This window comes from Trichosurus vulpecula, chromosome 4 (assembly GCF_011100635.1).
Source record: "Trichosurus vulpecula isolate mTriVul1 chromosome 4, mTriVul1.pri, whole genome shotgun sequence".
NCBI classification, from domain to species: Eukaryota; Metazoa; Chordata; class Mammalia; order Diprotodontia; family Phalangeridae; genus Trichosurus; species Trichosurus vulpecula.
Genome location: NC_050576.1, coordinates 137,852,990 through 137,880,513, shown reverse-complemented (window position 1 = coordinate 137,880,513; position 27,524 = coordinate 137,852,990). Strand labels below are relative to the sequence as shown.

Below are 27,524 nucleotides of genomic sequence, written 5' to 3'. Positions count from 1 at the left end.
AATGGTGTAGTCGTGGCAGGATCTGCAGATTAAAAGGAAAGTATGGTGTTTTGGGGTACAGTTTTTGGATTGCTCTTTGTACTTGGGGTAGCTATGAAGCCCCAGGAGCAACAAAGGCCTGAAGAAAAACAGACGTGGTGGAAGCAGGAGAAGGAGGAGTGCAGGAGGCAGAACCAGCAGAAGCCAAAGCAGAAGAAGCTGAAGCAGCAGGCGCTACTGAGAGCAGGACTGACCCACTGACCCGTATGCAGGCTGAAGAGTGCTGAGCAAGGGCTTGAGGCCAGTGGGTAATCTTCTTACCGGAGGGCCTTAGCATTGGGGGGAAGCTACAATGTTTTTCTATAACCTCCTGGTTACTATTGTGTGGCGGGCTTATTGGACCTGGAAGGTTTTGGCCAGGGCATCGAATTAGGGGTATTGGTCTGTGGGTCTGCTACTTTGGAGCTTGAATAAATGCTTTAATTCCTCTGCCTTCTACTTAGAGAATTCCTTACATCCTGCGATTCTGAACCATTCAGGCATATTCATCATTTTCTTCGAAGTCATGAATTCTGCCTTTATGCTATAACATTATCGTTAAGTTTGTTGAGTAACATTTCCTTAAGCATGCCAGTGACATGATGGAACTAAATAAGATTGAAGAGAAATTGCTTATATTTAATAAGATCATGATTTTATAAAGGAAAGGACAGTTATTTCATAGAAACAAACATTCTTTGTGCCATTGATATTTTTTAAAATATGAAAACTATCCTGAAAAAGGACCATGAGTTAAAATTGGTAAAAAAAATATCCATTGTATATATGGTACTATATTAGACCGAGTGAAATGGAAAATCAGAAATGGTCTTTACTATAATGTGACTGGCTACTGTTTATTTTCTTCTTTAAGCACTCCAAAAACCATGTGGCTTCAATCTTATCCTATTATGAGCTTTCAGATTGTTTTCTGCTAAGCCTTGTCTAGTTACAAGTTAGAGTTATCAGCAACCCCACAGGATACAAGAAATTAAATGTACACAGTCATTACATAAAGTTCCAGAAACACTTTATTTAAAAATGGAGCTGTAAATGCATAACAAAATAACATAGGTAATAAATGTAACAAAAATAAATAAGGAGAATAATGTGTTCATACAAAATAATAACATAGTAAAAGGCCAAATGCTTATCACTGAACAAAAATGTGTAAACTCTTGAAAAAAAATCTTGTGAGACAATTCTAGAGTAGTATTTTTCTAACTCCTTACCTTCCACTTCCATATGGTTAAATTCAGTACCCAAACACTGAGGAAAAGAAGTAATGATGGTGATTATTTTGCTGACTTTTTTTTCATGTGGACTGACCCTGTTTCAACATTTTACTTATTCTTTTGAACTATTTCATGTCCTTCCTTTCATTTTTTTTATAACCATTTTGAGACTTCCTTTGATAGAGTGGGGAATTTAGCTTTATAAGAAGAATATTCTATCTTTTTAAAATTTAAAGAAAAATATGAGACCCATTATACAACAGGCTGTTTTTTTTTTTTTTACATTGCTACAAAAAAGGTTTTTGCATTTTTATTACCTGGTCCAACTTTACAAGACTTCATTAATCCTGTAGGGTTTTTAAATGTACAGGCCAAGTATTTTTCTTAAACAATTATAGTATAGAATTATTGCTGAAATATTAAAGACCATTTCATAAAAGCTGCAAAAATTGTATTTTTAACCTTTAGATACTGATATAATCAAGGGAAAACTCGAGCCTACTAGTTATATTTAAAAGAATTAATATTTCTCCAAATTACAGTGTTCTGGAAATACAAGGTCAATTACTTTTTTTTTTTTTAACATACCCAAATGTTACCTTACTGGGACGACAAAAGGAAAATAAGTTTATATAGGATATTTTCACAGACTTTCTATTCAGTGGTTTCAGCCAAAAGTCTTATGTTAGTAGTTGTCTTTCCAAGTTCTTATACATGTATACAGCAGAGACAGGGATCTACTATCGAGTCTACAGGGAAACATACAGAAGCTATTTATGTGCTTGGGAGTGAGACTATCGATCAGCTAAGTTATGCCTATCGGTTCTTCAAGTCCTACAGAAGAATTTTATACTTCATGATCATTCCAAGAGAAACTTGTAAAAACTGTCACATAGAAACTTGGTAACACCAGAGAGTCTATTTGCACCAATATACACGTTCTTCTTTTTAAAAATATACTCCACCTATCTGTTTAAACTTGTTTTTATCATTCCAATAGCCACCTGGATTGAAATGGATGATGAAATCTTTCTACTTTCATTTTTAAAAAAAGAAAAAAAGAAAAAGTGCCAAATTGAGCTTTCAGAAAGTGGAGTGAAACACTGCAGGTTAAAACAAATACAGTATTATCTATGTACATAAAAAGACTGGTAGTCTTTATGGATATATAGACATGTCCACCTACCACTCCCAGCAAATTCTTAGTGCAAACATAATAGTTAAACTTTGTAAATCTCAGGACAATTTACCTAGCAACCAAGTTATATAAATCACGTAACTGTTGGAAAAGTTTAGGACACAAGAAGGAAAGCATTGTAATGTCTGTCTTACTGTGAACAGTAATGTGTCATTGTACCCAAAGGTATTGTATCCTAATATAAATCCTAATATTTAGAAACAAATATAACTGTTTAAGAAATCTGTACAAACTGAAGAGAAGTCCATTTCAGGGGGCAGCTTGGCACGGGAGACTTGAGGTTTCAGATCTGTTGAATGGAAGTCTGCTTGCAGGTCACATCAGGGCTTTAAAAAAAACCAACAAAACAAAACCAAGATCTAAGAAAGGAAAGCTGCAGTTTTAATTCTATTTGCAAAGCACACAATAACCACCAAGGGCAAAGCTGCCACGAACTCACTTTTCCTCCCTTCTATGGATGGCTACCTTAATGGTTCTGAAGGGATTAATGTGACAGTCCAAGCATTCCCAATAAAGAAGACAAGTGTGACCATATTGCAGTTGACCAAGCTACTTTGTTTTGTATAAATCAACATCGTGACCCTTTCAATATCCCTAGGCATTCCACATTTAAGTAATTTTAAAAAACAATAAAGAATAAGTCATTCATGTACAGTGACATCCTCCTCTTCCCCTTCTGGGTTGAATCTATTGAAATGTATACTGAAATCAGCCTCGGATTCCACATTGTCAAATTCAGCTGAGACTGAGATGTCAGTGGGACGAAGAGCCCTAGCTTCTGGCTGGCAAAGGGGTGAGGTCTGAGCCGGGTCTTCATGGTTACTCCCAGGACTAGACTTCTGTTTTGGCTGGGCTGGTAAGACAGCACTGGGGAATCCCAAGTTGTTCAGAGCTTCCAAAGTTCCATCTGGGTCAATCATAGCATTGATCACTGGAAAAAATGCAGTTGAGGAAAAAAGGTTTCAGTCTTACATGCCACAAAAATTAGATAAATAAAAATTATTATTTTCTATCATTTAGATAATCTCATTTGACAATTGGTAGTGCTCATGCTTAAGCTGTTGATCAAGTTCATCAACACTTCCAACATTAGAAATAGACCTAGCCTCATTATTTCTGATGATTCATTTTCTGCATATACCACCTCCACACTTGTGCTCCTTCTTCTTCAGGACCCCAGCCTGATCGTTAGTGTCTCCATTAGAGTGTGCACATGTTCAACACCACGGGACATTTCAGAAAGCAAGTGAAACTTCTTTGAAACCTCCACACTGAATGCCAAGAGCACTTCTATTACTCCTTTTTACTCCACTACGAACAACAAGCAACTAGTGACCGTTGCTATCCCTTGAGCAAGGCCGGGAAGTGAGATAATTTGCGTACCATGAAAAAAGTTTGCAAACTTTATCTCCCCACATTTGAAAATTGCACTTTCCTATGCATTAATGTCTCCTGGAGTCTCCACTGCTGTAGCACATGCAGGATGACATCACTAAATAAATATAGGATGTATGTATTACGAGAAGAAATTTCTAACTTTAAAAATAGGGAGAGGAAATGAACCTATGAGTTCACTGATCTTCTAGATTGCTTTTTCTCTTGCTGTCCACCATCTTCCCCAACACACGCCTTTGGGAAATTGTGAGAGACACTAATATAAGTGCTCTCTGGGATAATGAGTCATAGACAAATGTCTACTTTGCATATCCATATCCTTGCTTTATTATTATTATTTAAAATTGTTATAGCATGGATAACAACCAAAGAATTTTCAAAATAAAGTTGCAATATACAATGAAATTTAAAAATAGATGTATACAGCTTACCTATAAATAGAAAATAACAATCTGGGATGAAAACACTTTCATGTAAATGTAAAAATACTCGATAATGTTTCTGTGAATGAATTGACAATATAAATCCCATATGAATTTTTTACTAAGAATGATAGAAATTTGACTTTCAGTTAGTTTCACATGCATGTATGCTATTTTGATTTCAAAGTATTTTTTAGGATTTTTATATGGAGAGTTCTACATTTCTAATCTCTAGCTAAAAATTCAACAAAGTTTAAAAAGTAATATGTTAGCAATAAAAAAATCCCAATTGTCTCAAGAAAACTTCCAGCACAATCACTTTTTTTTCCTTAAAGGCAATTTAGAAATGTGTCTACCTTGTAATTGCTTTTCAACTCTTTTCAGCTCTTGTAAAATGGAAGAAATCTCCTGAAAAGGAAAGGACCAAAATTAGCATTTCATAATTGACATGAAAATTGCATCAGAAATACAGATATGACTCTTATTCTCCTGGTACACTTAACATTATATGGTACCATATGAGTGTTAACAGCAGGAAGAATTATGAAAATCCAGAAAGTATAGCACTATTTAAAGGGTTTTAAATAAAAAAACAAAAGAAAACAAACAAAAAAAACCCCAAACCTTCTTCTTCAGTTTAACAATGAGAAAGGAAGATGATAACTACACACTGAAAAGAACTTTGTCAAATGGAATTTTGATGAACTTTATAACAACTTATCCATGTGTGTAGCTAGTGTCTAAGAATTTTTATAAGGAAAGTGGATAAATGGCGGTGACCTTGGTACTAGGGTAAATCTCTGACTGTGTATAAAAATTACCAAGCTCTCAAAAAGGAAATTTCAATTCCATTAATCATGTAAAAAGAAATAAATACTGTCTTTTCTCACTGACTTCACGCTGTTCACTATATAATAATGAGAAGGCCCAAGATTTCCCTTCTCCATAGCCTGAATCTATCAATGTTTGAACTTCAATGAGAGAGCTCATGGAAAAAACCCATCCTAATAAATTTACCCCCAAATTTCCCCATCAATTCTCATAAAAATTTAAATTAACAAGTAATCTGTGACTTATGACAATTCTAACATTTTTCCCCCAGGAAAGGGCTTGCATACCATGCTTGAAGTTTTCACAATAGGAACTTCACTTTCAGCTCGTAACTTTGTCTCTATTTCTTCCCAATTCCGATCTTTGTCTTTAAATAATATTCTAAGGTCAGGAAAAGGAAAATGTTTTATTTTTCATATTTTAAACTCATAATATTTATGGTATTTTTATTAAAAGAAACAATCAACATTTTGGAAAATCTGTTCAATTTCATACTGAAGAAATATACCATTATAATAATCAAGAGTAGATAATATTGTGGTTTCATTAGTCAATCTCTAATAGCAAAGTATTCAGAATTAACCATGCAAAATTTTTACATGTAAATTATGTGATTAATTATCAACACCTTCACAAGCATAGTATATATTGTGATTCTTGTTGAAAGTAGAACATATAACAAATTTAGAAGATTCTATTCATCTAAAACACTTTTTTCCGACTATAAATTAATGATCATTGTGTAAATTAAACAAAAATAAATAAAACTTGCATTTATATGAATTCAATCAGTCAATAAGTATTTATTATGACCAAGTAGAAAGAAGTTTTAACAACCTAGGAGAGAGGTAACAGGTACCTGGACTAAAGTGATGGCTATTTGAGAAGAAAGACAGGGTTGGATCTGGATGTAGAAATAGAAATTGCAAGATCTGGCAAATGACTATGTTTAGTGAGGGAGAATTAAGACTCAAAGATAACGCCAAGATTTTGAATCTGGGAAACTCAGTCAAAGGTGGTACTTTGAGAGAAACTGGGTACATTCGGTAGAGGGGTAGGTTTTGAAAGATGAGTTCTGTTTTCAATATGTTGAGATATCACCAAGATATCCAGTTTGAAATGTCTAATAAGAAATTAGGGATGTAGGATTATTACTTGGGGAAGACAGATTGGAGCAGGATTTGTAGATGCTGGAGTCATTGACACAGAGATGCTATCAGCTCCTGTGTTAGCTTCTGAGGTCACTAAGAAAGAGTATATGACAGACACTTGGGGAGCACTGACAGTGGGCATGATCTAGACGATGAACTAGCATAGGAAACTGAGAAGAAGCAGACAGACAGGTAGAAAGAGAACTGAGAGAGTAGTGTTGCAAAACCCCAGAGAGCACAGTATCCAGGATGACAGTAGTCAACAGTGTCTCTTTTCAGCATTTTTATTGGCACTGTCAGCTCCTGAACTTCCAGAAAAGAGATAGATGGGGAATGCTCTCCTTCTCTATCCCAGCAACAATGGCAGCTCCAAGAAGGTGAAAACATGTGTTTGCCTAGGTAAGTCACAGACTGAAGGTCGAGTCTCTGCCTTTTCCATTTGTTATTTCCCTGGGCCCAGGTCACAAATACCCATGCTGAGAAATAGATATTTCAGTCTTGGTTGCTACCTTGTGAGCTTGAAATTTTAGGAGTTCCAGAGTTGGGTGTTGACTGCCCAAAGGGAGGTGATTCCTGCAACTTTCAGAAGATAGTGATTTGTGAGCTCCTCAGATCTAAGGGGAATGTGAAATGGCAGTTCTATAAAGTTGTCTTTGCTCTTAGGAAGTTGATACTTAACACTCTGTGGAAATGCTGACTAGGTACAAATCCACCTTAGATCTGGACTATGTAAGCAACTCATTCAAGTGCCATATTCAGTGACCATCCAAGAATTCATGGCTCATCTTTCTGTCAAGAGTAATTTTCTCCCATGAAAAGGATGGAGTTATAGGGAACAACCACCCACTGGGCAATCAGAACCTAATTCAACAACTCTGAACCTCTTTAGTAAAAGAAGTTGCCACCATAGCTGGGAATATCCACTTTTCAGGATCACAGTCATCTGTGCTCTAGGAAAGAAGTATAAAACAGAAGAGTATACAAGGCTTAAAATCTGGTCTCAGGCTTGCACACGTTCTTGCTTCATTATTGTACAGGGAACCATAATAACTGTTGCTATGGTGGAGGAAGAGAAATTCCTTTATCTCTCTATGGGGAAGCTCAGAAGAGCTCACCTTGGTGCTACCTTGATAGAGACTGGGGGTGTCTCCTCTTGGTCCTTAAGGCCCACTATACAAGCAGCTCTTCTTGGTTGTCATTCCTCTTTTGGCACAGATCTCTCCAGCCCTCCATTTCCCTCCCTTGTTCCCCATTCACAGGACCAAGGGACCAATCAAGAGCCTCTAGTTATGCAAGCCCTAGAATAAGGGACCATCGCATATGTGTCAGTGGAAATGGCCCAAACAAATGCCCAGCTCCAGGGGAAGTGCTCTAACACAAGTCTATACACAATTTTGACAGATGGTTCTGTGTTTTTTTTTCATCTTTGATAAAAATACAAACACATAATTTTATATTTATTGTTATTGTAATGTCATCAAATGAACATGGCTCTAATTGGGCAGTCTGACATGTCTAGACAAAAGCAACTGGGAAACAGGGAGCATAAAGGTACATTTTTGGAATGTTTCTAGATTTACAGTCTGTGTATTATCCTAGCCACATACTTCTGCATCATAAAGAATTTGGGTATTTTGGTAATTTAAAGTATTTCTTAAAAGAAGGTTTTCTGCTTCATAAAATGATTAAAATCCAGCCTATTTTAGAACTTGAAACAACAGAACAACTAACACATTATTTTACCTAATTTTTGAAATATGTCCATCTATTATGGACATATTAAAGGGCATACTTTCGGAAGCATATAGATCAAATTGTATGTAAGTAAAAGGAGACCCCTTCACTGGCCTCCTCTTTCTGTCACTGGTTATTTTCATTTTTGCATTAAAGCTAGTTCCAAAGAAATTTTTTAAAATTTGTATTGAGGGAAAAAAAAATGAACCAATACTGGATTTGAAATTTAAAAAAAAATTTAAAAGCCCAGAAAAAAAGGTAAACAATAGCACTGACATGTTTATTGGTTGAGGCTTCTAGAAAATGAACAAAGCTTTCTAAAAGTCACAAAAATACTTTTTAAAAGTAAGCTTACCTTTGTTAAAAATAACGGATCAAGCAAATTAGTTTAAATAATGCAAAATACTATGAAACTAGAGCATAAAATACTACCTGATCTTTCCAGCTGTCTTGTCTATAGATTGTCTTATCTTCCGAGAGAACTGAAAGACTGAGGACAATAATAGATTGTCTCCCATAACCTGAAAAATTAAAAGGAAAAAAGAGGCATTTATATTGTAACACAGAACAATCCAATGTGTTTACTCTCTACCCAAAATATAGTGCCTAGGTGCAGGGAATTAAATGATATAATATTATATTTAAAACTGATTTTAACAAGACATGAAAGAGTGCTTCTTTTTAATATCGAATTACTATCATGACTATCCTTGCATTAATAATAATTATTCATTGTCTCCACTAAAAAGATTAACTATATATTTTCACTACTTCTAATCGTATTAAAGTTTGTGTAAAAAAGTTACAGATGGACACACATGGAGGTGGGCAGCTATGCGAGATGGTGCTGAGAGCTTTTAATATATAACTACATTCTTTGTTATGACTTTGGTATTCTATTTCATTAATGCTCCTTTGCTTCTGAATTTATGTTATCTACCTTGGCCTTACAGATTGGTGTGGCCAAAAACTAAATAGTGATTTTGAAGCCTCCAAGCCTCAGGCTTCTGGGTCACCACTTACACTGTTCTCACTTTACAGATAAACAACCTGAGACTTCAAAAGGTTAAATGTCTTGCCTATTACCACGCTGGTAGATGCAGAAACAGGACTTAACTTAGCCTTCTTTCCTAGCTATTCTGAATTCATGGTTCCCTCCATGCTGACTTTTGAGACACAGATTCACATTTTCCCTTCATGTCAGTCTATGGTGTGTTGTATCTTTTATATCACATACCCTCCCTCAGAGCAAAGGAATCACAATCCATCAGGTATTTTACTGAGTACCTTAGAGATGGTGAATACTTTTCTAGGCTCTCTGAGGGATAAACAAGTAGCCTAAGACATAGTCCCTGACTTGAGCTAACAGCTAGATCCTGATTAGTGCAAATAATGAATCCCATGAAGAGGTCTGTATGCATCTGAATTTGCACTTTTCTAAGTTTTAATTATGTAAAATATTATAATTGGTTCTAGCCCAGTGGACATGTGTGAATTCAAATAATGTGAAGACTTCATGGGAGTCATTATTTTGCACTAATTGAGAACTAGCTGTATACTATAGTTAAAGAAACAAGAACACTAACACAAGGAATAATAACAAAAATACTAAAGAATAGATAATTGCTAAATTCTGTGGTATAGACACCAAAGGTCACTGGAGTTCAGAAGAGAGGGAGATAATCCATAAAGACTGGAATAGTCAGGAAAGCTTCATGGAACTTGAGTTAGAGCCTGAGAATTAGACAGGCTATGAGAAAAAGGAGGAAGATCGAAGTCAAAGCTTTAGAGAATTAGTAAAGGAATATTATTAACAAGAATAGCTTTGGTACGGTCACGGCATGATAAAAATCCAAACGGCAGTTGAAAGTAAATGTTTGGAAGCAGTAAGAAGTAAAGCAGAAGTAGGGACATCAAATTATGGAAGACGTCTTTGGCAACCTGAATGAATGGACCGACTTGGTGATTGTTAAACTAGAAAAAGGGTTTCCTGAATACCTGGGAAAATTCGTGTTTAATGTTTCTAGTGTTCACAGTATAGGAAGAATAATGTAACTGCAAATGTAACAAATGTAACTCTTGCAAAAGCAGAAGATATGGAGGAGGGAAGGAAGAGAAAAGGAAAAAAATTATGCTAAGAAAAGTTTTAAACAGTTAATACATTGATATCAATAACAAGGAACGATATTATTATTTTCCAAGTAGATTTGATAGGTTAAGAGCTGTAATAATAGAGAATATGAATCTGAACTAGATCAAGTCCACTTGATTTGGGGACTTCCTTCGAGAACACAAAGCAGCAAGAATACAAGAACAACTAGACTTCTAGGCCTTAGGATTAGAGGGAAAGAAATAATAGAGAGATATACTAGGAGACAGTGCAGAAACTTAATCAAGAAATTCTGGGTCATTAGGGAATACAGAGTAGCAAGAATGTATTTAATGATCTGAGCAAATACATAGGGTCAATAATACAAGGTAAAGAAGGATTTAAGAGTTTAGTGATAGTGAGAATGTGGAAGAAGTTTCTGTCAGAGATGGGAAAGATTGAAGAAGAGAACTCAGATCCATATATGTTATTCCTAAATGTCAACTAGTTCCATAAAAACACTGCATTAGAAATAAGGGCATGACAGAAGAAATTATCAAAGCAAAAATACTAAAAATAAATGTGTGACTAATTGAATAGCTTTACAATGGGGCTGGGGTTGTTGATGGTAGAGTTTAGTTATAATTTATTAGCTAAATTTTTTTTTTACGAAACAACAATGGTTGGGACAACATCAGTAGCATATGCCAACATGCAGCAGTATCTAGTATAGGGTAAAGTTAGAAAACAGAATAGTTTAGTATCCTAGGAAACTATAAAGCAAAATTATCTGGATAGTTATAAAAGTTAATAACTACTATTAATTTTAAAATGAGTGAGGAGGTAGATTGAGGGAGGGATTAGTACTAAGCAAAACAGAATCTAAGGATGTACAAAAATATTTACAGCTCTTCTTAAGGTGGTAAAGAATGTCAAGAAGAGCGGAATGGCCATAAATTGAGGAATGAAAAAATTATGGTATACAAAGTGATAGAAGTCCATTCTGATGAACATTTACCAGAGTAATGATCAAACGTAATTCCAGAGGACTAATGATGAAACATGCTGCCCACCACCTGACAGAAAAGGTGAATGCTTGGAATACAAAATGAGACATATTTATTTTGAATATGGCCAATGTGGAAATTTGTTTTGACCGACTATAAATGCAGTGGGTTTTTTCTTGTCTTCTCAATGGAGGATAGGAGGTGGATCTTGATTAAAACAAACTAAATATGTTTTAAACTTCAAAATAATTAATTAGGTAGGCTTCTGACAGAATGAAAATGTCAGGCCAAAACTTTTTAAAAAATTAAATATGTAAATCAAAAGACTATATTGGTAGAAATGGAGAAGTAGCAGCATGTCATAGGACACTGCAGGCAAACTCAAATAGAAAACAGGGGCCCCTAAAACCATACTAGGGAGAGAACTTGAATGCAGGTCTTTGTGATCATGAAGACAGCTTTCTATCTACTGCATCAATGACATCAAACTCAAACAGAAACAGGGACCACTAAACCATATACAAGGATCTCTGTAAGTGGCAAATGACTTATAAAACCACATGTTAAAATTTTATTTTATTTATTTTGTTAAATATTTTCCAATTACATTTTAATCTAGTTCAAGTTGCCCTTGGGAGTACTGAGGGCTGTAACACACTGTTACGGAGGATAGTGAGGTAGCCTTGACACCTTTGGTACAGAGAACAGAAATAGACTGGGAATTAGAAAAATCTGGGTTCACATGATGCATAAAAACTTTAATAAAATATTAGTAAAGGAGCAGCAGCATTACATTCAAAAGACTACTGAATACAAGGTTGAATTTATGTTGGGAATGCAAAGATGGTTCAACATCAGGAAAACCATAAATATGCTACATTAATAACAAAATAGAAATGTGATTATATCAACAGATGCAGAAAGAGCTTTCTATAAAATATAGCTAAAAAAACACTAAGAAGTTCAATAGAGAAAGACCTTTCCTTAATAGGATCAAACAAAAGATCTAGTAATATTTGTCTCCAGAAAACACTAAATGCTTTCTTAATGAGATCCAAGATAAAGACATGGTGGCTTAGAGAACCCTAGGGAGTCAACTAAAATATTAACTGAAATAATAACTTCAACAAAGTTACAGGGAATAAAATAAATCCATATGAATCATCAGTATTTCTATATAATACCAACAAAATCCAGCAGGAAGAGATAAAGAGAAATTCCTTTCAAAATAATTACAGATGGTGCAGCTAGGTGGCACAGGGAGTACAGCACCAGCCCTGGAGTCAGGAGGACCTGAGTTCAAATCTGTCCTCAGACACTTGACACACTTCCTAGCTGTGTGACCTTGGGCAAGTTGCTTAACCCCAATTGCCCTGCCTTCCCCCCTGCAAAAAATAAAAAATAAATAATTACAGACCTTGAAAGCTATTAAAGTATACATACCCTTTGAACTAGTGACATTGCTACTAGTCTATACCCCAAAGAGATCATACAAAAAGGAAAAGAGCCTATACGTACAGAGATATTTAGAGTTTTTTTGTGGTAGCGAAGAATTGAAACTAAGGAATGCCCATCAATTGGGGAATGGTTGAACAAACTGTGGTGTATGATTAGTGAATATGATTGTGCTGTAAGAAATCCTGAAGATGACAATTTCAGAGACACCTTGGAAGACTTTTGTGAACTGATGTAGAGTGGAATAAGTGGAACCAAGAGAATAATTTATGCAGTAACAATAATATTGTAGGACAATCAACTCTAAAAGACTTAGCAACTCTGATCAGTACAATGACTAACCACAATTTCAAAGGACTCATGGTGAAGCATGCCATCTACCTTCAGAGAAAGGGCTCAGGGTCAAAGCATATGTTTTTTCTTCTTCTTCTTCCTTTTTTTTTGACCTAACTAATGTGGGAATTGGTTTTGCATGACCACAAATATTTTTAATGTGTTTTGTTTTTCTTGCCTTCTCAATGGCAGGGAAAGGGGAGAGAGAGAACTTAGAAATAAAAATGAAAGTAGAAAAAAAGATTTGGGTGAGGACTAAATTAAAAATCAAAACAACATCAACAACAAAACACAAAATAGCTGCAGAATGTAAAAAATACTTGCGTTTACTTACAAAGGCAAACATAGAAACTTTCTGAATGCCACTAGAAAACAATTTATGGAAACGGAGACCTCACATCTATCAAATTAGCAAAACTGACCAAAAAAAAAAAGGAAAATGACAAATACTGGAAGGGGTAGAATTGACCAACCATGACTATAGAGGACCAGTGATGAAGCCACAATTTGATGGATAAGTCATAGTGAAGAGTACATAGGCATATACTTCTGATACATATATACATACATACATACATATATATATATGTGTGTGTGTATATGTATGTGTATATATATATATATATATATATATATATATATATATATATATATATATATATATACATATTCTTTGTATGTATGTTCTTTGTTTGGGATTACAAAATGAAATGGTCTGAAAAATAAGCAGTATTTTTCTCCTTTTGTGACATGTATCACTCATTCTAGAGGAAGTTTACTATAGCTTGCTTACTTTGCTGTTCTTTAATCTCATCCTAATATCTGGGAGGCACAATTATAGCCTCTCCATAAAGTCTGACACTTCACTTTGGTGTAGAAATAACCCTGGTATGAGTTCCTGAAGGTTTTGTCAGGCAAGTTCAACTCCTGCAGGTTCTGCTAGAGAAGTGACAACTATGATCTGGCCTATTATCTGTTTTCTAGGGCTAATTTAGGTAAATGTAAAGGCTCATTACTTAAGTGATATGTTTTTTGGCAGTAGCACCCTAGGAAGACAAAAAGAGCATAAAACAATCCTCAGTCTCCTTTTGCATTAATGGTGGCAGAGAGAAAAAGAAATAAGAGACGCTAAAAAACAGAGTTTTCAAACTGTCTATAAGCATCAATGGAACTGTTTGTAGTCTAAGTGTGAGATCCCTGTCCAATTACTAAGGAGTAAATAGATTTATTACTGAAGAAAGTGAACTATGTCAATTTCAATATTCTTGCTATATGGGAAGCCAGAAGACAAAGGGGATTTTAAAAGTAAATGGAAAAATGGCTTAGAGTTTCTTCCTGTAGAAGTAATTAATGTGGTTGGCAGAGTCCATTTTATCCCATTGTTGAGTTCTTCTCAAGGCATCCATTTTGGAGTGGGGCACAGGCCACCCAGACTCCTGGCTCTGCTTCTTAAGTATCTAGACTTTGCCAACACACCACAACTACAGTTATCATCCTGGACTCTTCCCTCAATGACTGGGACATCTCCCTAGAATGGACAATCATTCTATTCTGAGTCCTCCTTGCCCTGGAATATCCCTTCCTCCATGCCAGTCCTCTTCTCCCACTGATGAATTCCTATCCAGGCCTCCATTTTGGGAAGAAGTTCAGGCTGGCTAAGCTTCATTCCCCTCTTAGCTCTGGTTCTCACTTTCTGGACTTTGGTATTATCTTCCTCCCTCCCCCACCCCACTCCCTTCCTTCCTCTACCTCCTACCTCACTTTTCATTTCCCTTTTATGTTCTGTCCCATCCTCTACTGAGACTATAAGCTCCCTGAGGGCAACAACTGTCTTTTTTGTTTGTGTCTGTAACTGCAGCACATAGCATAGTGGCAATGCTTAATAAATGCTTGTTGCCTTTCCAAAGTCAACAACATATATCATTTCATGGGACATCTGCATCTTGTACTGGGGGCTAATAAGAACTATTTACAGAAGGAACACCATGAAAAACAATTACAGATTCTATACCAACATCTATTGAAGAGGATAATGAAGTAGAGAAATTCTATGAAGAACTCAGTATGATCCTCCATATTAAATCACTTATATTTTTACCCAAAGTGTAAAATAGGGGCAGAGACCTAAAAAAATCTTGGAAAATAGTTCAGTAGTAAAGGAGAGAAAAAAAATGTTTGGTTTACATGGAAGTCTCATGCCTACATAGCATGATTTTTTTCTGTGAAAAATGAGTCAGGAGGTATTATATAGAATACAAAATAACAACAAAAATTAAATCCACTGTGTTTTGTCAGGTGGAAAATGAACTGTTATTGAAGTTATTCATGAACAGCTGTCTGTGTATAGTCAAGCCACCAATTCATTCGAGAAAAGGTCAGAGTTAACAAAACCAAAAGAATAAAATTTTAAAAAATAGGAAAAGAAATCACGTGCAACGAAAATGATTCTAGCTTAACCTATTTAAACAAACTGCTAGAGACATGGAACCAAGATGGTGAAGTAGTAAGAAGCAGCCCAGCTGAGCTCCCCTCCACAAAACTAAGTCAAGGAGATCTACAAAATATATCAGACCAAATCCCAATGGGGAAATACAGAAAGTTAGAGTCTTTGTTTAGCCCAAGCTGGTATGTGGGGTACAGGGAGGTCTATGAACACTGAGGACAGGGCTGGGCTAGGAGCACACCACATGAAGAGCACTGCAGAGCACATGGAGAGGCTGTACACAAAAGCAAGAGAAGTCTCCAAATCTGTACTAGGACACCACCAGACCCATGTCAAGGACAGGGGAAAATTGGCAGTTTTGTTGTCCCATCACCCACTACTTCTAGCCACAGATAGAGGGTGAAGTGTAAAGTGACTTGTGGTGACTTGTACACAGAGGTAGAGTTCCATGGTAGAGAGGATATGGGCACTATACGGGTATACATAGAAAGGAGGAAGTTCTGATGCTAGCAGCATCTGTGTGGCTCAGATCCTAGGAGCAAAGCAGGTACTCAGTTCTGGCATCTAACTGAGCCCGCAAGGGAATTCCCAAAGGGGACCAAAGGGGAGCCTATGAGTCTGCCACTCTGAGCCAACACTTTTCCAGTTGGCTGAATTGGGGCTGTGTTCAGCAGTAGTCTACTGTTACTCAAACGCAAACTCAGGGCAGGAACTTGCTGAGAGGCAGCAATCAGATCTGGCCCTTGATTAGATCAGTTTGGGAGTACTGAGACCTTGCAAGTACCCAGCCTATCCCTGAGATCCTGCAAGAATACAACACTCAATACCCCAAGAAAGCAGCATCATAAAGAATAGGCTGAATTGCTCTTGAGAAAATGGGCAGTGCTTTTAATGCCACCAAATTTCTCTGTGAAATAAATGACCACAAGATCTCCAATAATCCCACCATTTTTCCAGTGCTGCTATACAGCTATGAGTCACGGAATACTACATATCTAAAGAGCTTATCAACTAAAGGATAGTGGAGAAGCACAAGGTTAGCCTAAGGAAACTACAAAACATTTCAAACATGGAATCATGTAAAAGAGGTAAAAGAGTTGTTGTCAGAGAAATACAGAACTACAAAACATTTCAAACATGGAATCATGTAAAAGAGGTAAAAGAGTTGTTGTCAGAGAAATACAGAATGGAAAAAAAAATTAAGCCCATCATATGGTGAGAACAAGAGGCAATCAATCGATATACCCTTAAAATAGTGTCTGTTCAATATTGAAAGAATGACAGGAAGACCCACAACATGGTCACCCCCAGTGGCAGATATACGGAAGGCTATAGACGAGAACCACACCACATGGGCAGGCATGGATGGGCTGTGATCTATACCACCAAAGCCAAGGGCTACAAGATTGGATCTCAGCTTGGAGTTTCATTATAAATTCCCTTTTAGGTTATCCTTCTTTTTAAGCAACTGTTTCTCTAGAGTGACATACTCACTTCATCTCTGCTCCATGTTCTCCGCCTTGTAATTGTTAAATGTTCTGGATTCTCTGTTAGTTGAGGTCTGGAATCACTAGGTCTATTGTTCCCTTCTGGTGGTTTAGAATGAATTAATGGAGGGATTTTTCGGAAGTTGAGGCTTTCGTCAAACACACGATCAACCAACTAAAAGGACAGAGAAGAGGATAGCTGTGAGGAAACCATAATTTTTAGTAAATTAATTGGTAGTAATTCTATGATTTTTATGATTAGACTGATTTTTTCTTAATAACAGAAATAAGAGATCTCCAATAATCCCACTATTCTGTTTTATGTGTACTTTAACATGCATTTACTTTTATATGACAAAATTATACAGTTCTTTACAGAATATATGGATTCTGATTTTGAAATATCCAAAATACATGTACACATATATGTGTGTATCTCTCTACAGAGAGGTATTTATATTTATATAGATACATATGTATATACATAAAATGTTATCCTCCCATGGAAGTGATTGCCCCCACGTGGAAAACAGATGGTAGATAAAATAAAGGTTGAGTTATATACATAGACAATGAGTTAATTTTACTCACATTGCTTTACCAGCGTAAAATAAGTTTATTTCTTTTTTCTCCCCCAAATGGTGCTGCCAATTCTCTTCATAAGATATATTAAATTGCAAGTTCCAATTGACAAAAGGAAAATTAAAGAATAATCTACAAAACAGGTATTTTAGTCTTTACTGGTAAGACCTATAATTTTACAGAAAAGATATACCTAGCTAAAATGAGATACTGCCATCTACAGTATAAATTATGTACACAAACTACACAGTAACTCAGATTCTGACAAAACAAGATGGAAAAAAGGCCTTATTAAATGGATGTGATTAGTTTTACTGGGACTGAGAAAATGAGTATTTATGTTATTAGGTGAAATTTAGTTATGCACTTAAAAAATAATATTTGCTCATTTACAATGCACCAGAAAAATTGTGTATGTCTTGCCACCAAGAATAGCCTTTATTTTCTACAAAAATGATAATTTCATTCTCAATACAGTATTACAGGTGACTAATATGGTAACAAAACAATACCAAAAATGAAACAAACATTATTTGCCATATAGTTAGGGACGAGACAACAACAACAAAAAAATCAACACTAAAAACAAGACTATAAAAAGTAGCATAAAAAAGGCAATAGGAGAAAAAATAGCAGTATTTTATTTACTGGATTTAAATCTGTCCAAATCATTAGCCATTTTAAACTATAATTTAACAAAGCATTTCATAAAGCTGAGGAAGTGGAACAACATAAATTATGGTCCGAGGCAAATCTTGATTAAGTTAGAACCTGCGAACTTAGAAAACTAGTATTTGTTTTTGTTTCCTTTTTCTTTCTAGTATTAATAATGAGGGATTTCTTGATTATCTCTTGATAACATACCTTCTTATCTATAGGCTATGTGCAGAGGTCAACCTTATGCTTTTAAAAAACTTCAACTGCAAATATTTTCAGACGCATCCATTTTCAGATGCTTTTTTATGTTCACTTTTAAATGAATCATGGACAAGTAACTAATGGTTAATGAACAAGATGCATGTTCTAAGAGATAATACCTTCTAAGGTTTTAGAGTCATCATGGATCCGACATCAGCCTTCACTAGTTGTGTTAAGAAATGTAAAAGGAATATGTTAAGGCAAAGGAGGAAAATGCAGAGGTTCATGCACACGAGGAGGGAAGGCATAGCTGAAACAAACTCTGCAAAAAGCTAAAAGCAAAAGAAATCAAGAAAAAGAAGAACCTTATGCATCTCTCCATGAAGATCTCCTACCTCTTCTCTAGTGTCTATGGCAGAACCAGGGGTGGTGGCGGCAGTGCTTACTGTGGTACTAGGGGCAGTGCCCGATGACGTTACGGAGTCGATCTCTCCTGCTACATCATTGATTTCTCGTGCAATGAGAGCCAGATCTTGGCTGATCCTGGTAATGATTTCAAAAAAGCAGTTTAGTCTTTTTAAAAAACAAAATTAGACGAATTCATAGAAAGAAATTACATAAGGGAAATTAAATTAAATAAGTTTGTAGGCCAAAACCTTAGGTTCTCTGGAAATGTTAAGTATTTTGTTACAAAGTCTTGACTTAAGTCATGAATTTACATTTTGTAAAAATGGAATTCAAAATTTTTCTACAAGATTCCATATTGAAAATATTATTTTAAGCCCCCAGAAGTAGTGATAATCAACTGATTTTGTAAACCATAAAAACTTGGAAAGTCTAAAATATTCTATCCCACTAATAGTTCTCAAAAATGTATTCATGTTTTAAAAGTTGGATATAGAACAGATGAATTTTAATAGTCACATATAATTAGTGATAGACTAAAGTCATTTTCCATGAAGAAAAATAATTTATCTATAGTGTTTTTAGAGAGAACAGAGGTATAAACTCCTTCATATATTCCAGGTTTTCTCAGAGAAGTTAACTGGAACCTAAAGACACTGTTCTAAACTGACTATAAATCTTGACAGTCAATAATACTGTGGAATAAAAAAAAGAAGCTAAAAAGATGATAAAGCAAGCATCAATCTAGGAAATTTGTTGTAATATGAACCACAAGAGACAAGAGCTTCTTTACCAAGTGATAAATAGATGCTTTTTCATTTTCATTTTCTGTTCATTTATTTAGATGAACACGTCATGTAAATGTCAGGTATGCAAATGTTCATTACATTAAACTAAAAAAAATGGAAAACTCGATATCTAAAATAACATACAACAAAGTATTTTTTAAAATTGTCAAGTGACTTAAGTGTAAAATTACCACAATTTTAAGCATCAAGAAAATTTTGCTGTTATAACTATAGACTTTATGCATTATTTCACCTAAAACTTGGTAAACTGACAAAGAATACTTTATATGTGGTGCTCCCACTTTTACATCAACATTCACTTATTTTTTAATCTCTCAAAATATGGCTTTTGGTCCTATTAGATGACTGAAAACTTTCTCCTGAGGGTTACCTGTACCTTTCTATTTGCCTCAACTATAGACTGATTACCAACCTCCTAGACCTCTATCTAGAACTTAAATCAGCTCCTCATCTTCAGTCTCTTCTCCACTGGCCTGCATGACACTTTATTCTTACTGTTTTCTCTCCATGTCTGTGATGACTCCACCTCCTTCTGATGCTTAAACATGAGCCTTTCCTAAGAGTGTGTTCTTGGTTTTTGCTTCTTCTTGCTCCCCTGGACATTCCAGGTTAAGTGAGGTTCCCAGAAAAGGCCCAGAAGCTTACAATAGAAAAATGCCTCAACCATGTGCCCAACAGAACAATGAACATGTGACCAAAAGAGCAATTCCTGGAAGACAACAGAGTACTAACCAGTACACTGCATATCAGGCAAAAACTACCTGTCATGTGAAGCCAGAGGGGAGCGGATCAGGCCTAATGTGAACAGCAACATAACATCATCAGAAGACATCAGGGGCTCTGTAGTACCTAAAGGGGACAACTGCTTCTGGACACATGTTCCCTAGCCACATATGATGTGTATGTCTGTGCCTGATCACCTGTGTTCCCTAGGAATGGTCACTCTTCCCTTCAATGGTTTGTGTTTTTGTGGTGGAGTGTCCTCTAGGTTTATAAATATTCTTCTCCTACCTTTCTCACTATAATATTAAATTTAAAAAAATCTACTTTAACCTACTTCTGTCCTTGAGATGACCAGTAAAAGTCAATACATTAGTGGGAATTTATATGTTAAAGACGAAGATCGATAGAGTACCTTAAATCTGGAACAACTTTTCTGGGGGTGCTATGTGCTACATATACAAAGAAAAATTTTCTCTCTTTTTATTGTTTACTTTGCCTAGACCATGTCATATATAAAAGAACAGGGATTCTTAGCCTTTTTTGTGTCACGAGTTCCTTATATAACATAAAATGCACAGGATTACAAAAAAAACTAACTACTTTGAAATGCAGTTATCAAAATATTTTTTAAAAGTTCAGACTCCAGGCTAATAATCCATGTAACTGATGTTTAATAGCCATTGATGATTTAATAAAGCTATTAACACTAAAATATACTTCAATTCCACATGAAAAGTCAAGAATTTACAGACAATGTAAATTATGAAAGTAACCTGGAACTGGATAATTACTGATGCCATATTAGTTTCCTACTTTAATAAGTGCTATTAGCTAATTTATTATATTTTTGTCCTTCCAATTTCCTGAAGTAAAACAATTAAGTAGATAAAAGCAAATCTTCATGAGATCTCCAACAGGTAAGCATCAGTTTATCTAAAAGCTTATTTTCCCCTTAAAGCTTCCTATGTAGAATTTTGTAAAACAATTCCTACCATACTAATGCTTATGAAGGCAATATAAATTAAATTTTAAAAACTAAAGATACAGGAGGGGTTGTGGGAAAACAGGCACATTAGATGCACCGCTAAGTGGATGAGGCATTGCAAACTGATTGGTCCAGCAATTCTAGAAAGTAATTTGGAACTATGTCCAAAAAGCTACTAAATTGTGCACACCCTTTGAATAGTAATATCACTACTAAGTTCATATCATAGCTCAGAGATCAAAGGAGGAGGAAAAATACCCATGTGTTCATAAATACTTATAGCAGCTCTTTTTGTGGTAGCAAATAACTGGAAATGAATGGGGTGCCCATCAATTGGGGAATGGTTGAATGAACTGTGTTATATGAATGTAATGGAATATGACTATGCTGTAAGAAATTATGAAGGCGGCACTTTCAGATAAACCTGTTAAGATTTTTTAAAACTGATGAAGACAGAAGTGAGCAGAACCAGGAGAACAATTTATATAACAACAACACTAGAAAAATCAACAACTCTGAAAGACTAAAGAGATCTGATCCGCATAATGACCAACCACAACTTCATAGTACTGATAATCAAACTGACAGAACAGTAATTGACTCAGGATAAGGACTGAGACATAATTTTTGGATATAGCCAATGTAAGAATTTGTTTTGCTTGACCATGCATTTTTGTCACAAGGGTTTTTTCTTTCTCAAAGTGGGGGAAGAGGAGGGAATAAGGACGTGGCAAAGGGGAGAGAAAAAAGATTTTTTTAATTAAAAATTTAATAAGGATACAAACAATTCAGAAAACTTAACTACAGATTTTTTCCATTAACTATTGTCTCTAAAAAAGAATTCCTAAAGTATACAAAGTAAAAACAGTTAATCACAAATACATAATTGCATTCATTTAGACTGTGATGTACATAAATGAAGTAATTTAACTTTAATAATAGTAATTCAAAGTTGCCACTTGAAGATATTTTTCATTAATTAATAAAAATGATGATATTAACTAACATTTATGTAGTGCTTATTATTTGTCAAGCTTTGTGCTAAGCACTTTACAATTATCTCATCTGATCCTCACAGCAACCCTGGGAGGGGAGTGCTATTATTAATCCTCATTTTACAGATAAGAAAAAGGAGGCAGACAGAAGCTAAATAACTTTCTCAGGGTCATGGAGCTAGCAAATGTCTGAGAATAGATCTAAACTCAAGTCTTCCTGATTCCAGGTGCGATTATCTAGCTGAGCCTCATATTCATTTTAAAAATGTCATTCTTTAAAATCAGGGTGACTATTAAAATTATAATAATTCTATAATGTGGAAGTGATCTTTTAAATGGTATAATACAGAAGCATGTATACTCAGATCTGTTTCTTAAATATATACAAAAATTAAAATTATGTTTTCCTAATACTCTGAGGTTGGTTAAGAAAAGATTCCACTTTTTTGCATTTATTATAAAATATTTCTAAGGTAATGTTTTTCCTGTGCAAGAAGAAATTTTAGCTTTTGATAAATCTGAAGGTTGGGACAGACATTAGTCTACGACCTTGGCTGTTCCCAAATAAAATCCAAATTAAACACTGCTGGCTAATTACAAAGTAACACAGATAAGTTTAAGCAGCTATTAATTTTAAGTTGTTATGTTATAAATTTTCTTCATTGAAAAGTTTGGGAAGATAATGCCGCTTAACTGTGAGTCACAAAAGGAACAAAATGCAACATTTTAGTTGAAAAAGATAATAAAAGATGCTTTCCTACTTTAATAGTGAGCTTCTTCAAACTATGAAGAATTTTCGAAAATAATTTTTAAAGTTCATCTTTAAAAAAATATCTCATGACAATACATATTTCCAAAACTACAAGTTTGGGACACACACTTGTCTTTTAAAAGGATTTCAGGTTGATATTAGTCAGTATGCAGATACTTAGCACCATATTTCACAGGGATGTTTTTGAAAATAAATGAGATAACATTTGGGATATGTTTTCCTAATCCCTAGGAGGGATTGAAAGTGCTCCTCTTCCTCAAATTTTCCTAGAGTATTCTGTCAGGATTTCTTCTTTGACCTCATCATATCCTACCTTGTATCATATTTACTGTGTACATGTCAAGTCCCAATCTCTCTTGATGCCCAGGAGGATTCAAATTACGAAGGAAGGCCTGTGTAATTTTTAATCTTTGTATCTGGCACCTAGCACAGTGACTTGCACATTAGGCACTTAATATCTGCCGAATTTCAGTTGAGAAGGATGGCTTTAAGTAAATTCAAGTTATGTTGGCTATATTCTACCATTGCTGATATTTCTTTTTTAACCATTATTCTTTTTATATGTCTTTTAAATAACAAATGGTCAAAGGAAAATGATTGCTGACATATTTTTGGTAACCCAGAGTCTTAAAGATGGAAGCATATTAAATTTGGTGTGTTCCATATGTAACATATTTTACATATTCATGAACATTTATGCTTAATGATTTTTTAATTCACTAGGACTCCTACTGTAGATTTTAAACTGTCAACTTATATAGCTCAGTGATTTTGTATCAAGCATTCTTTTAAAAAAAAAATCAAATCTGGTTTAGCCTTTGCATTATAACTTGAGATTCATTTGCTTGAAGCAGCCCTGAGGAAATTAAGTATAAGTCACCTATGTGAAAGAAGTATTCTCTGATACCAGCCAAAGAAAAGAAACTGCCAATTAACAACAATATGTGTTATTTATATGATAACAAAGGGATTGGTTTAATAAACATCCAAGTCAAGCCTTAAGGCAACAAATCAAACTCTCAATCTTTTAACTTAGTAGTAGACCAATAAAGATAAAATTCAAGATTTCTACCATTCATCTTAAGGTTTTTTCCAACTGGAGGTTAAGAACTAAACAAAGGACTAACTCAAAATGAGAAACTTTTACGAGGTCTTTCAAGAAGACCTGTGTCTCTGTAACTCATATTTCTTTCCATTTCTCCTCCACATTTCACACTCCTACTTCCTCAAAAAATATTCAGATGAGTTACTTTAGTGTTGTATAGAAAGTGTATCAGGAAGGTGTAGCAGAAAAGAACAAAAAGAAAAAAAAACAGGGGCAGGAAGTATGAAAACAAATTTTAAGAGAAGAAATGGAATACAACAATGAAAGAAGAAAAATAAAAGGGAAATGATTTTAAAACAGAATATAGAATGAAAGATAGGCAAAAAATTCAGTTTGTAAAAGATACTTCATCATGTCCAATAAAAACACTTCATAAAGCTAAAATGCTTTTTTGGCTGTTCACAATGAATAAGCAACAGTCACACTACTTGATTTTTTTTTTGTGGCTTAAAAAGAAGTGACAATAGAACATGTAAGAATTTTGATTATAATGTAAGGGATATTAAAAGGATATGAATGAAGCAAAATGTCTTTTAAAAACCCAATGTTTTATATAGTGACAATATTTTACATTAACCATGTAGGTAAAACAATCAATTTATAGTCTACTGCTTAAAAAAACAATAAAAGTTTAAATTATCTTTAATATGCCATACTGTAACCAAGTGACACCACTGTTCATATTGTAACCCACTGACACCATGTCCTACCAACATTAGTAAGTCCAATTCAGAATGCCTCTAGTATGTATTTCTTCCTCCTCTATTCTACTGGCACAACCTTAATTAAAGCCCAGGAAAAACAACTAACATTTAGAGCCTTGCTTTAAGGTTTGAAAAGCAGTTAGTAAACATTTTCTAGTTTAAGTCTCATAACAATGCTAAGGTAAATACTACAGTAGCAGATACTGCTCCTATCTCTATTTCACAGAGATAGGAAACTAAATTCACAGACATTCAATGATTCTCTCATAGTGATACAGAGCTACTCTGGCATTTTATATACTTATCTCATAGAGCTTCTTTACTATGATATTCTCCTTGCTATCTCCAGGTTCACTCTTTCCTCCCTTCAATGCATATAGAATTCTGATTCCAGACTAATTTACCTCAAATTTACCTACATTCCTCAGACCATGATCTCATTCAAAAGCCTTGGATCCTTCCTAGTTCCAAATGTATCAGGACTGAATACTTCTCCCTGACTCTCAAGGTTATCTCTATAATGTGACTATTTATATGAATGAACTTTCTGAGATAAAATTTCTCCTCTAATTAATGCCATCTTTTTATTGATCTACAAGTTCAACTTTACCTCCCAGCTTTGGATAATGTTCTCTGAAAATAGAGCAAGTTTTTGTTTTGTTTTGGTCCTCTTTGTCCTATCCTTATCCGAATTTGAGTGCTTAAGTCCCATCTCCTTTATAAAGCTTTCCCTAACTACTCCAGGACTCCTCACTCTTTTTTTTTGAGCATTTTTAGAATCTGTACCATACAATTTTACTGTTCGTTATTGTTTCTTATGCTAACTTTGTCTTCTCAACCTAATTATAAGCTCCTTGAGGGCAAGGACGTGCTTATATCTTCTTACAAATCCCACAGTGGTCTCGGATTAGATTCCTTGAAAAATTCAAGTATATATTATTAAAAGCATGGATTGTGAAAATTTAGAAAAGGTTGTAGTGAACTACCAAGAAGTAAGATGAATTTGCATCAGACCAACTTCATTTCCTATTTTTGGAAGGATTACTATATCAGGGAAATGCCACAGACATAATGTACCTGTATGTCATATATTAATTCAGGCGAAAGGATAGTAACTTTCCATAATAAATTATTTTACTTCTGGTTTCACCACTAACACATTAAGTGAACCTTAACAATTTGAGTCTTAATTTCCTCAGTTGTAAAATGATAACATTGTACTTGCTGAACTCTCAGATATCCATTCTATACTGAAGTTCCCTGACACTAAGATTAATTATTTTTTTCCTACAACTGAATCATTTATCTGACTTGCCTCTAGCTCAGTGGTACCCACTGTGAAGGAGTAAAGCTGTTTTTCATTTTCTATGTAATTGACAATTTTATTGTCATTTGAAGATAATTCTTCTTTTGGACCATTGTCAAATGACTCATTACTGCTTTTTGGGTTTTTTTTTTTTTGATACAGTTGTCCAGTAATATGACTATTTTATATCCTCAGTACCTACACATACTGCGGTCATCAAATTTTTAATACTGCTGACCAGAAAATAACTTAAAATAGCAATAGTTAATATATTAGGTTAAATGGCTTTATTTCAGGATCATGTTACATTTGGTAAGTGTAGTCAGAAGATCAGAGACATATTGCGAAAAGTGACTTTAGAGGCCATTGAGTCAAACTCTTCGTTTTTCAGATGAGGGAAACAAAGCACAGGTAGATTGAGTGACTTGCCCAGGGCTATACAACTAGTAAATATCTAAGGCAAGATTTAAAATAAGGTTTTCCTGATTCTAGTCTAGTACTCTAGCCACCCTTCTGTGTTTTTTTTTCATTTTCCTAGCCCCAAGTACTAGAATGAATGTTTTCTAACAAATCGAATTACATCGAATAATGAGGATTTAAAAGGACTCAACTTCTGGCCAACTGCCAGATTCCATTTCCATGAAAGTGAGAAGCTGGCTAATATAATAAAGCTTAAAAAGTATTATTTCAACTAATCTCCATATGTACAATATCTAGGTCCTTTACCATCCTGGTTGTCCTCTTTCAGATGTTTTTATGCTAACCAAGGGTCTTCCTAAAATGTGGACCACAGGATGTAACAAAATAGTCCATTATAGTCTGACCAAGTCTATAACAAGACTATTATGTTCTAAGTCTTGGACCCTATGCCTCCCAATGGTGCCCAAGACCATAGAGAGAAAAATATTTAAAACGTGCTGTTGGACCAATGTTCAAACTGTTAAAACTGCTAAAACACCCAGACCTTTTTTAGAAAAGAATTATCTAATTACATCTCCCAAAACTTGTGCCTGTGAATGTGAAGCCTAAAAACAAGGGTAAGATTTTATTTTTCATATTTATCTCTATTAAGAATTCATCTTATTAGATTTTTGCCCAATATTCTGAACTATTAAGAGCTTTTTGTAATCTGACTGTCACCTAATACTTTAGGTATCTCTCCTAGTTTCAAGTATTTTGCAAATTGGATAAGAATGACATCCATACCTTTATCTAAGTCACTGATAAAAATGTTAACTAGCATATAGAGGCACAAAGACAGATGCTTGGAGCATTCTACTTATAACTTTTCATGATAACACCTCTAAGGGTTACTCTTTGGGTTTGGCTATTTAAGTTGTTTGGAATTTACTTAATTATCCTATCATACAGCCCATAACTAGTGCTGACTACAGAATTAGAGAACCGAGTACAAATCCTAGTTTTGCCACTTGTGTGACCTTAGGCAAAATCATTTTAGCTCTCTGGCCCTCACCTATAAAA

General features: G+C 34.8%; 1 protein-coding gene across 6 annotated transcripts in view; it reads right to left on the bottom strand.

Moving 5' to 3' along the window:
• Nucleotides 1-1,032: 1,032 nt before the first annotated feature.
• CEP170 (centrosomal protein 170) overlaps nt 1,033-27,524 on the bottom strand; it is a 160,030-nt gene continuing 133,538 nt past the window's right edge. For 3 of the 6 annotated variants that reach the window (XM_036755042.1, XM_036755045.1, XM_036755047.1), the window contains 6 exons: nt 18,604-18,781; nt 16,806-16,973; nt 8,417-8,505; nt 5,387-5,480; nt 4,625-4,676; nt 1,042-3,382 (listed from right to left, as the gene is read on the bottom strand). In XM_036755042.1, coding sequence (XP_036610937.1) covers nt 3,093-3,382; nt 4,625-4,676; nt 5,387-5,480; nt 8,417-8,505; nt 16,806-16,973; nt 18,604-18,781 — 871 coding nt within the window. In that variant the 3' untranslated portion in view covers nt 1,042-3,092. Of the gene's footprint in view, nt 3,383-4,624; nt 4,677-5,386; nt 5,481-8,416; nt 8,506-16,805; nt 16,974-18,603; nt 18,782-27,524 lie in introns of all 6 variants that reach the window. The other 3 variants (XM_036755048.1, XM_036755043.1, XM_036755044.1) reach the window with 3 other exon arrangements.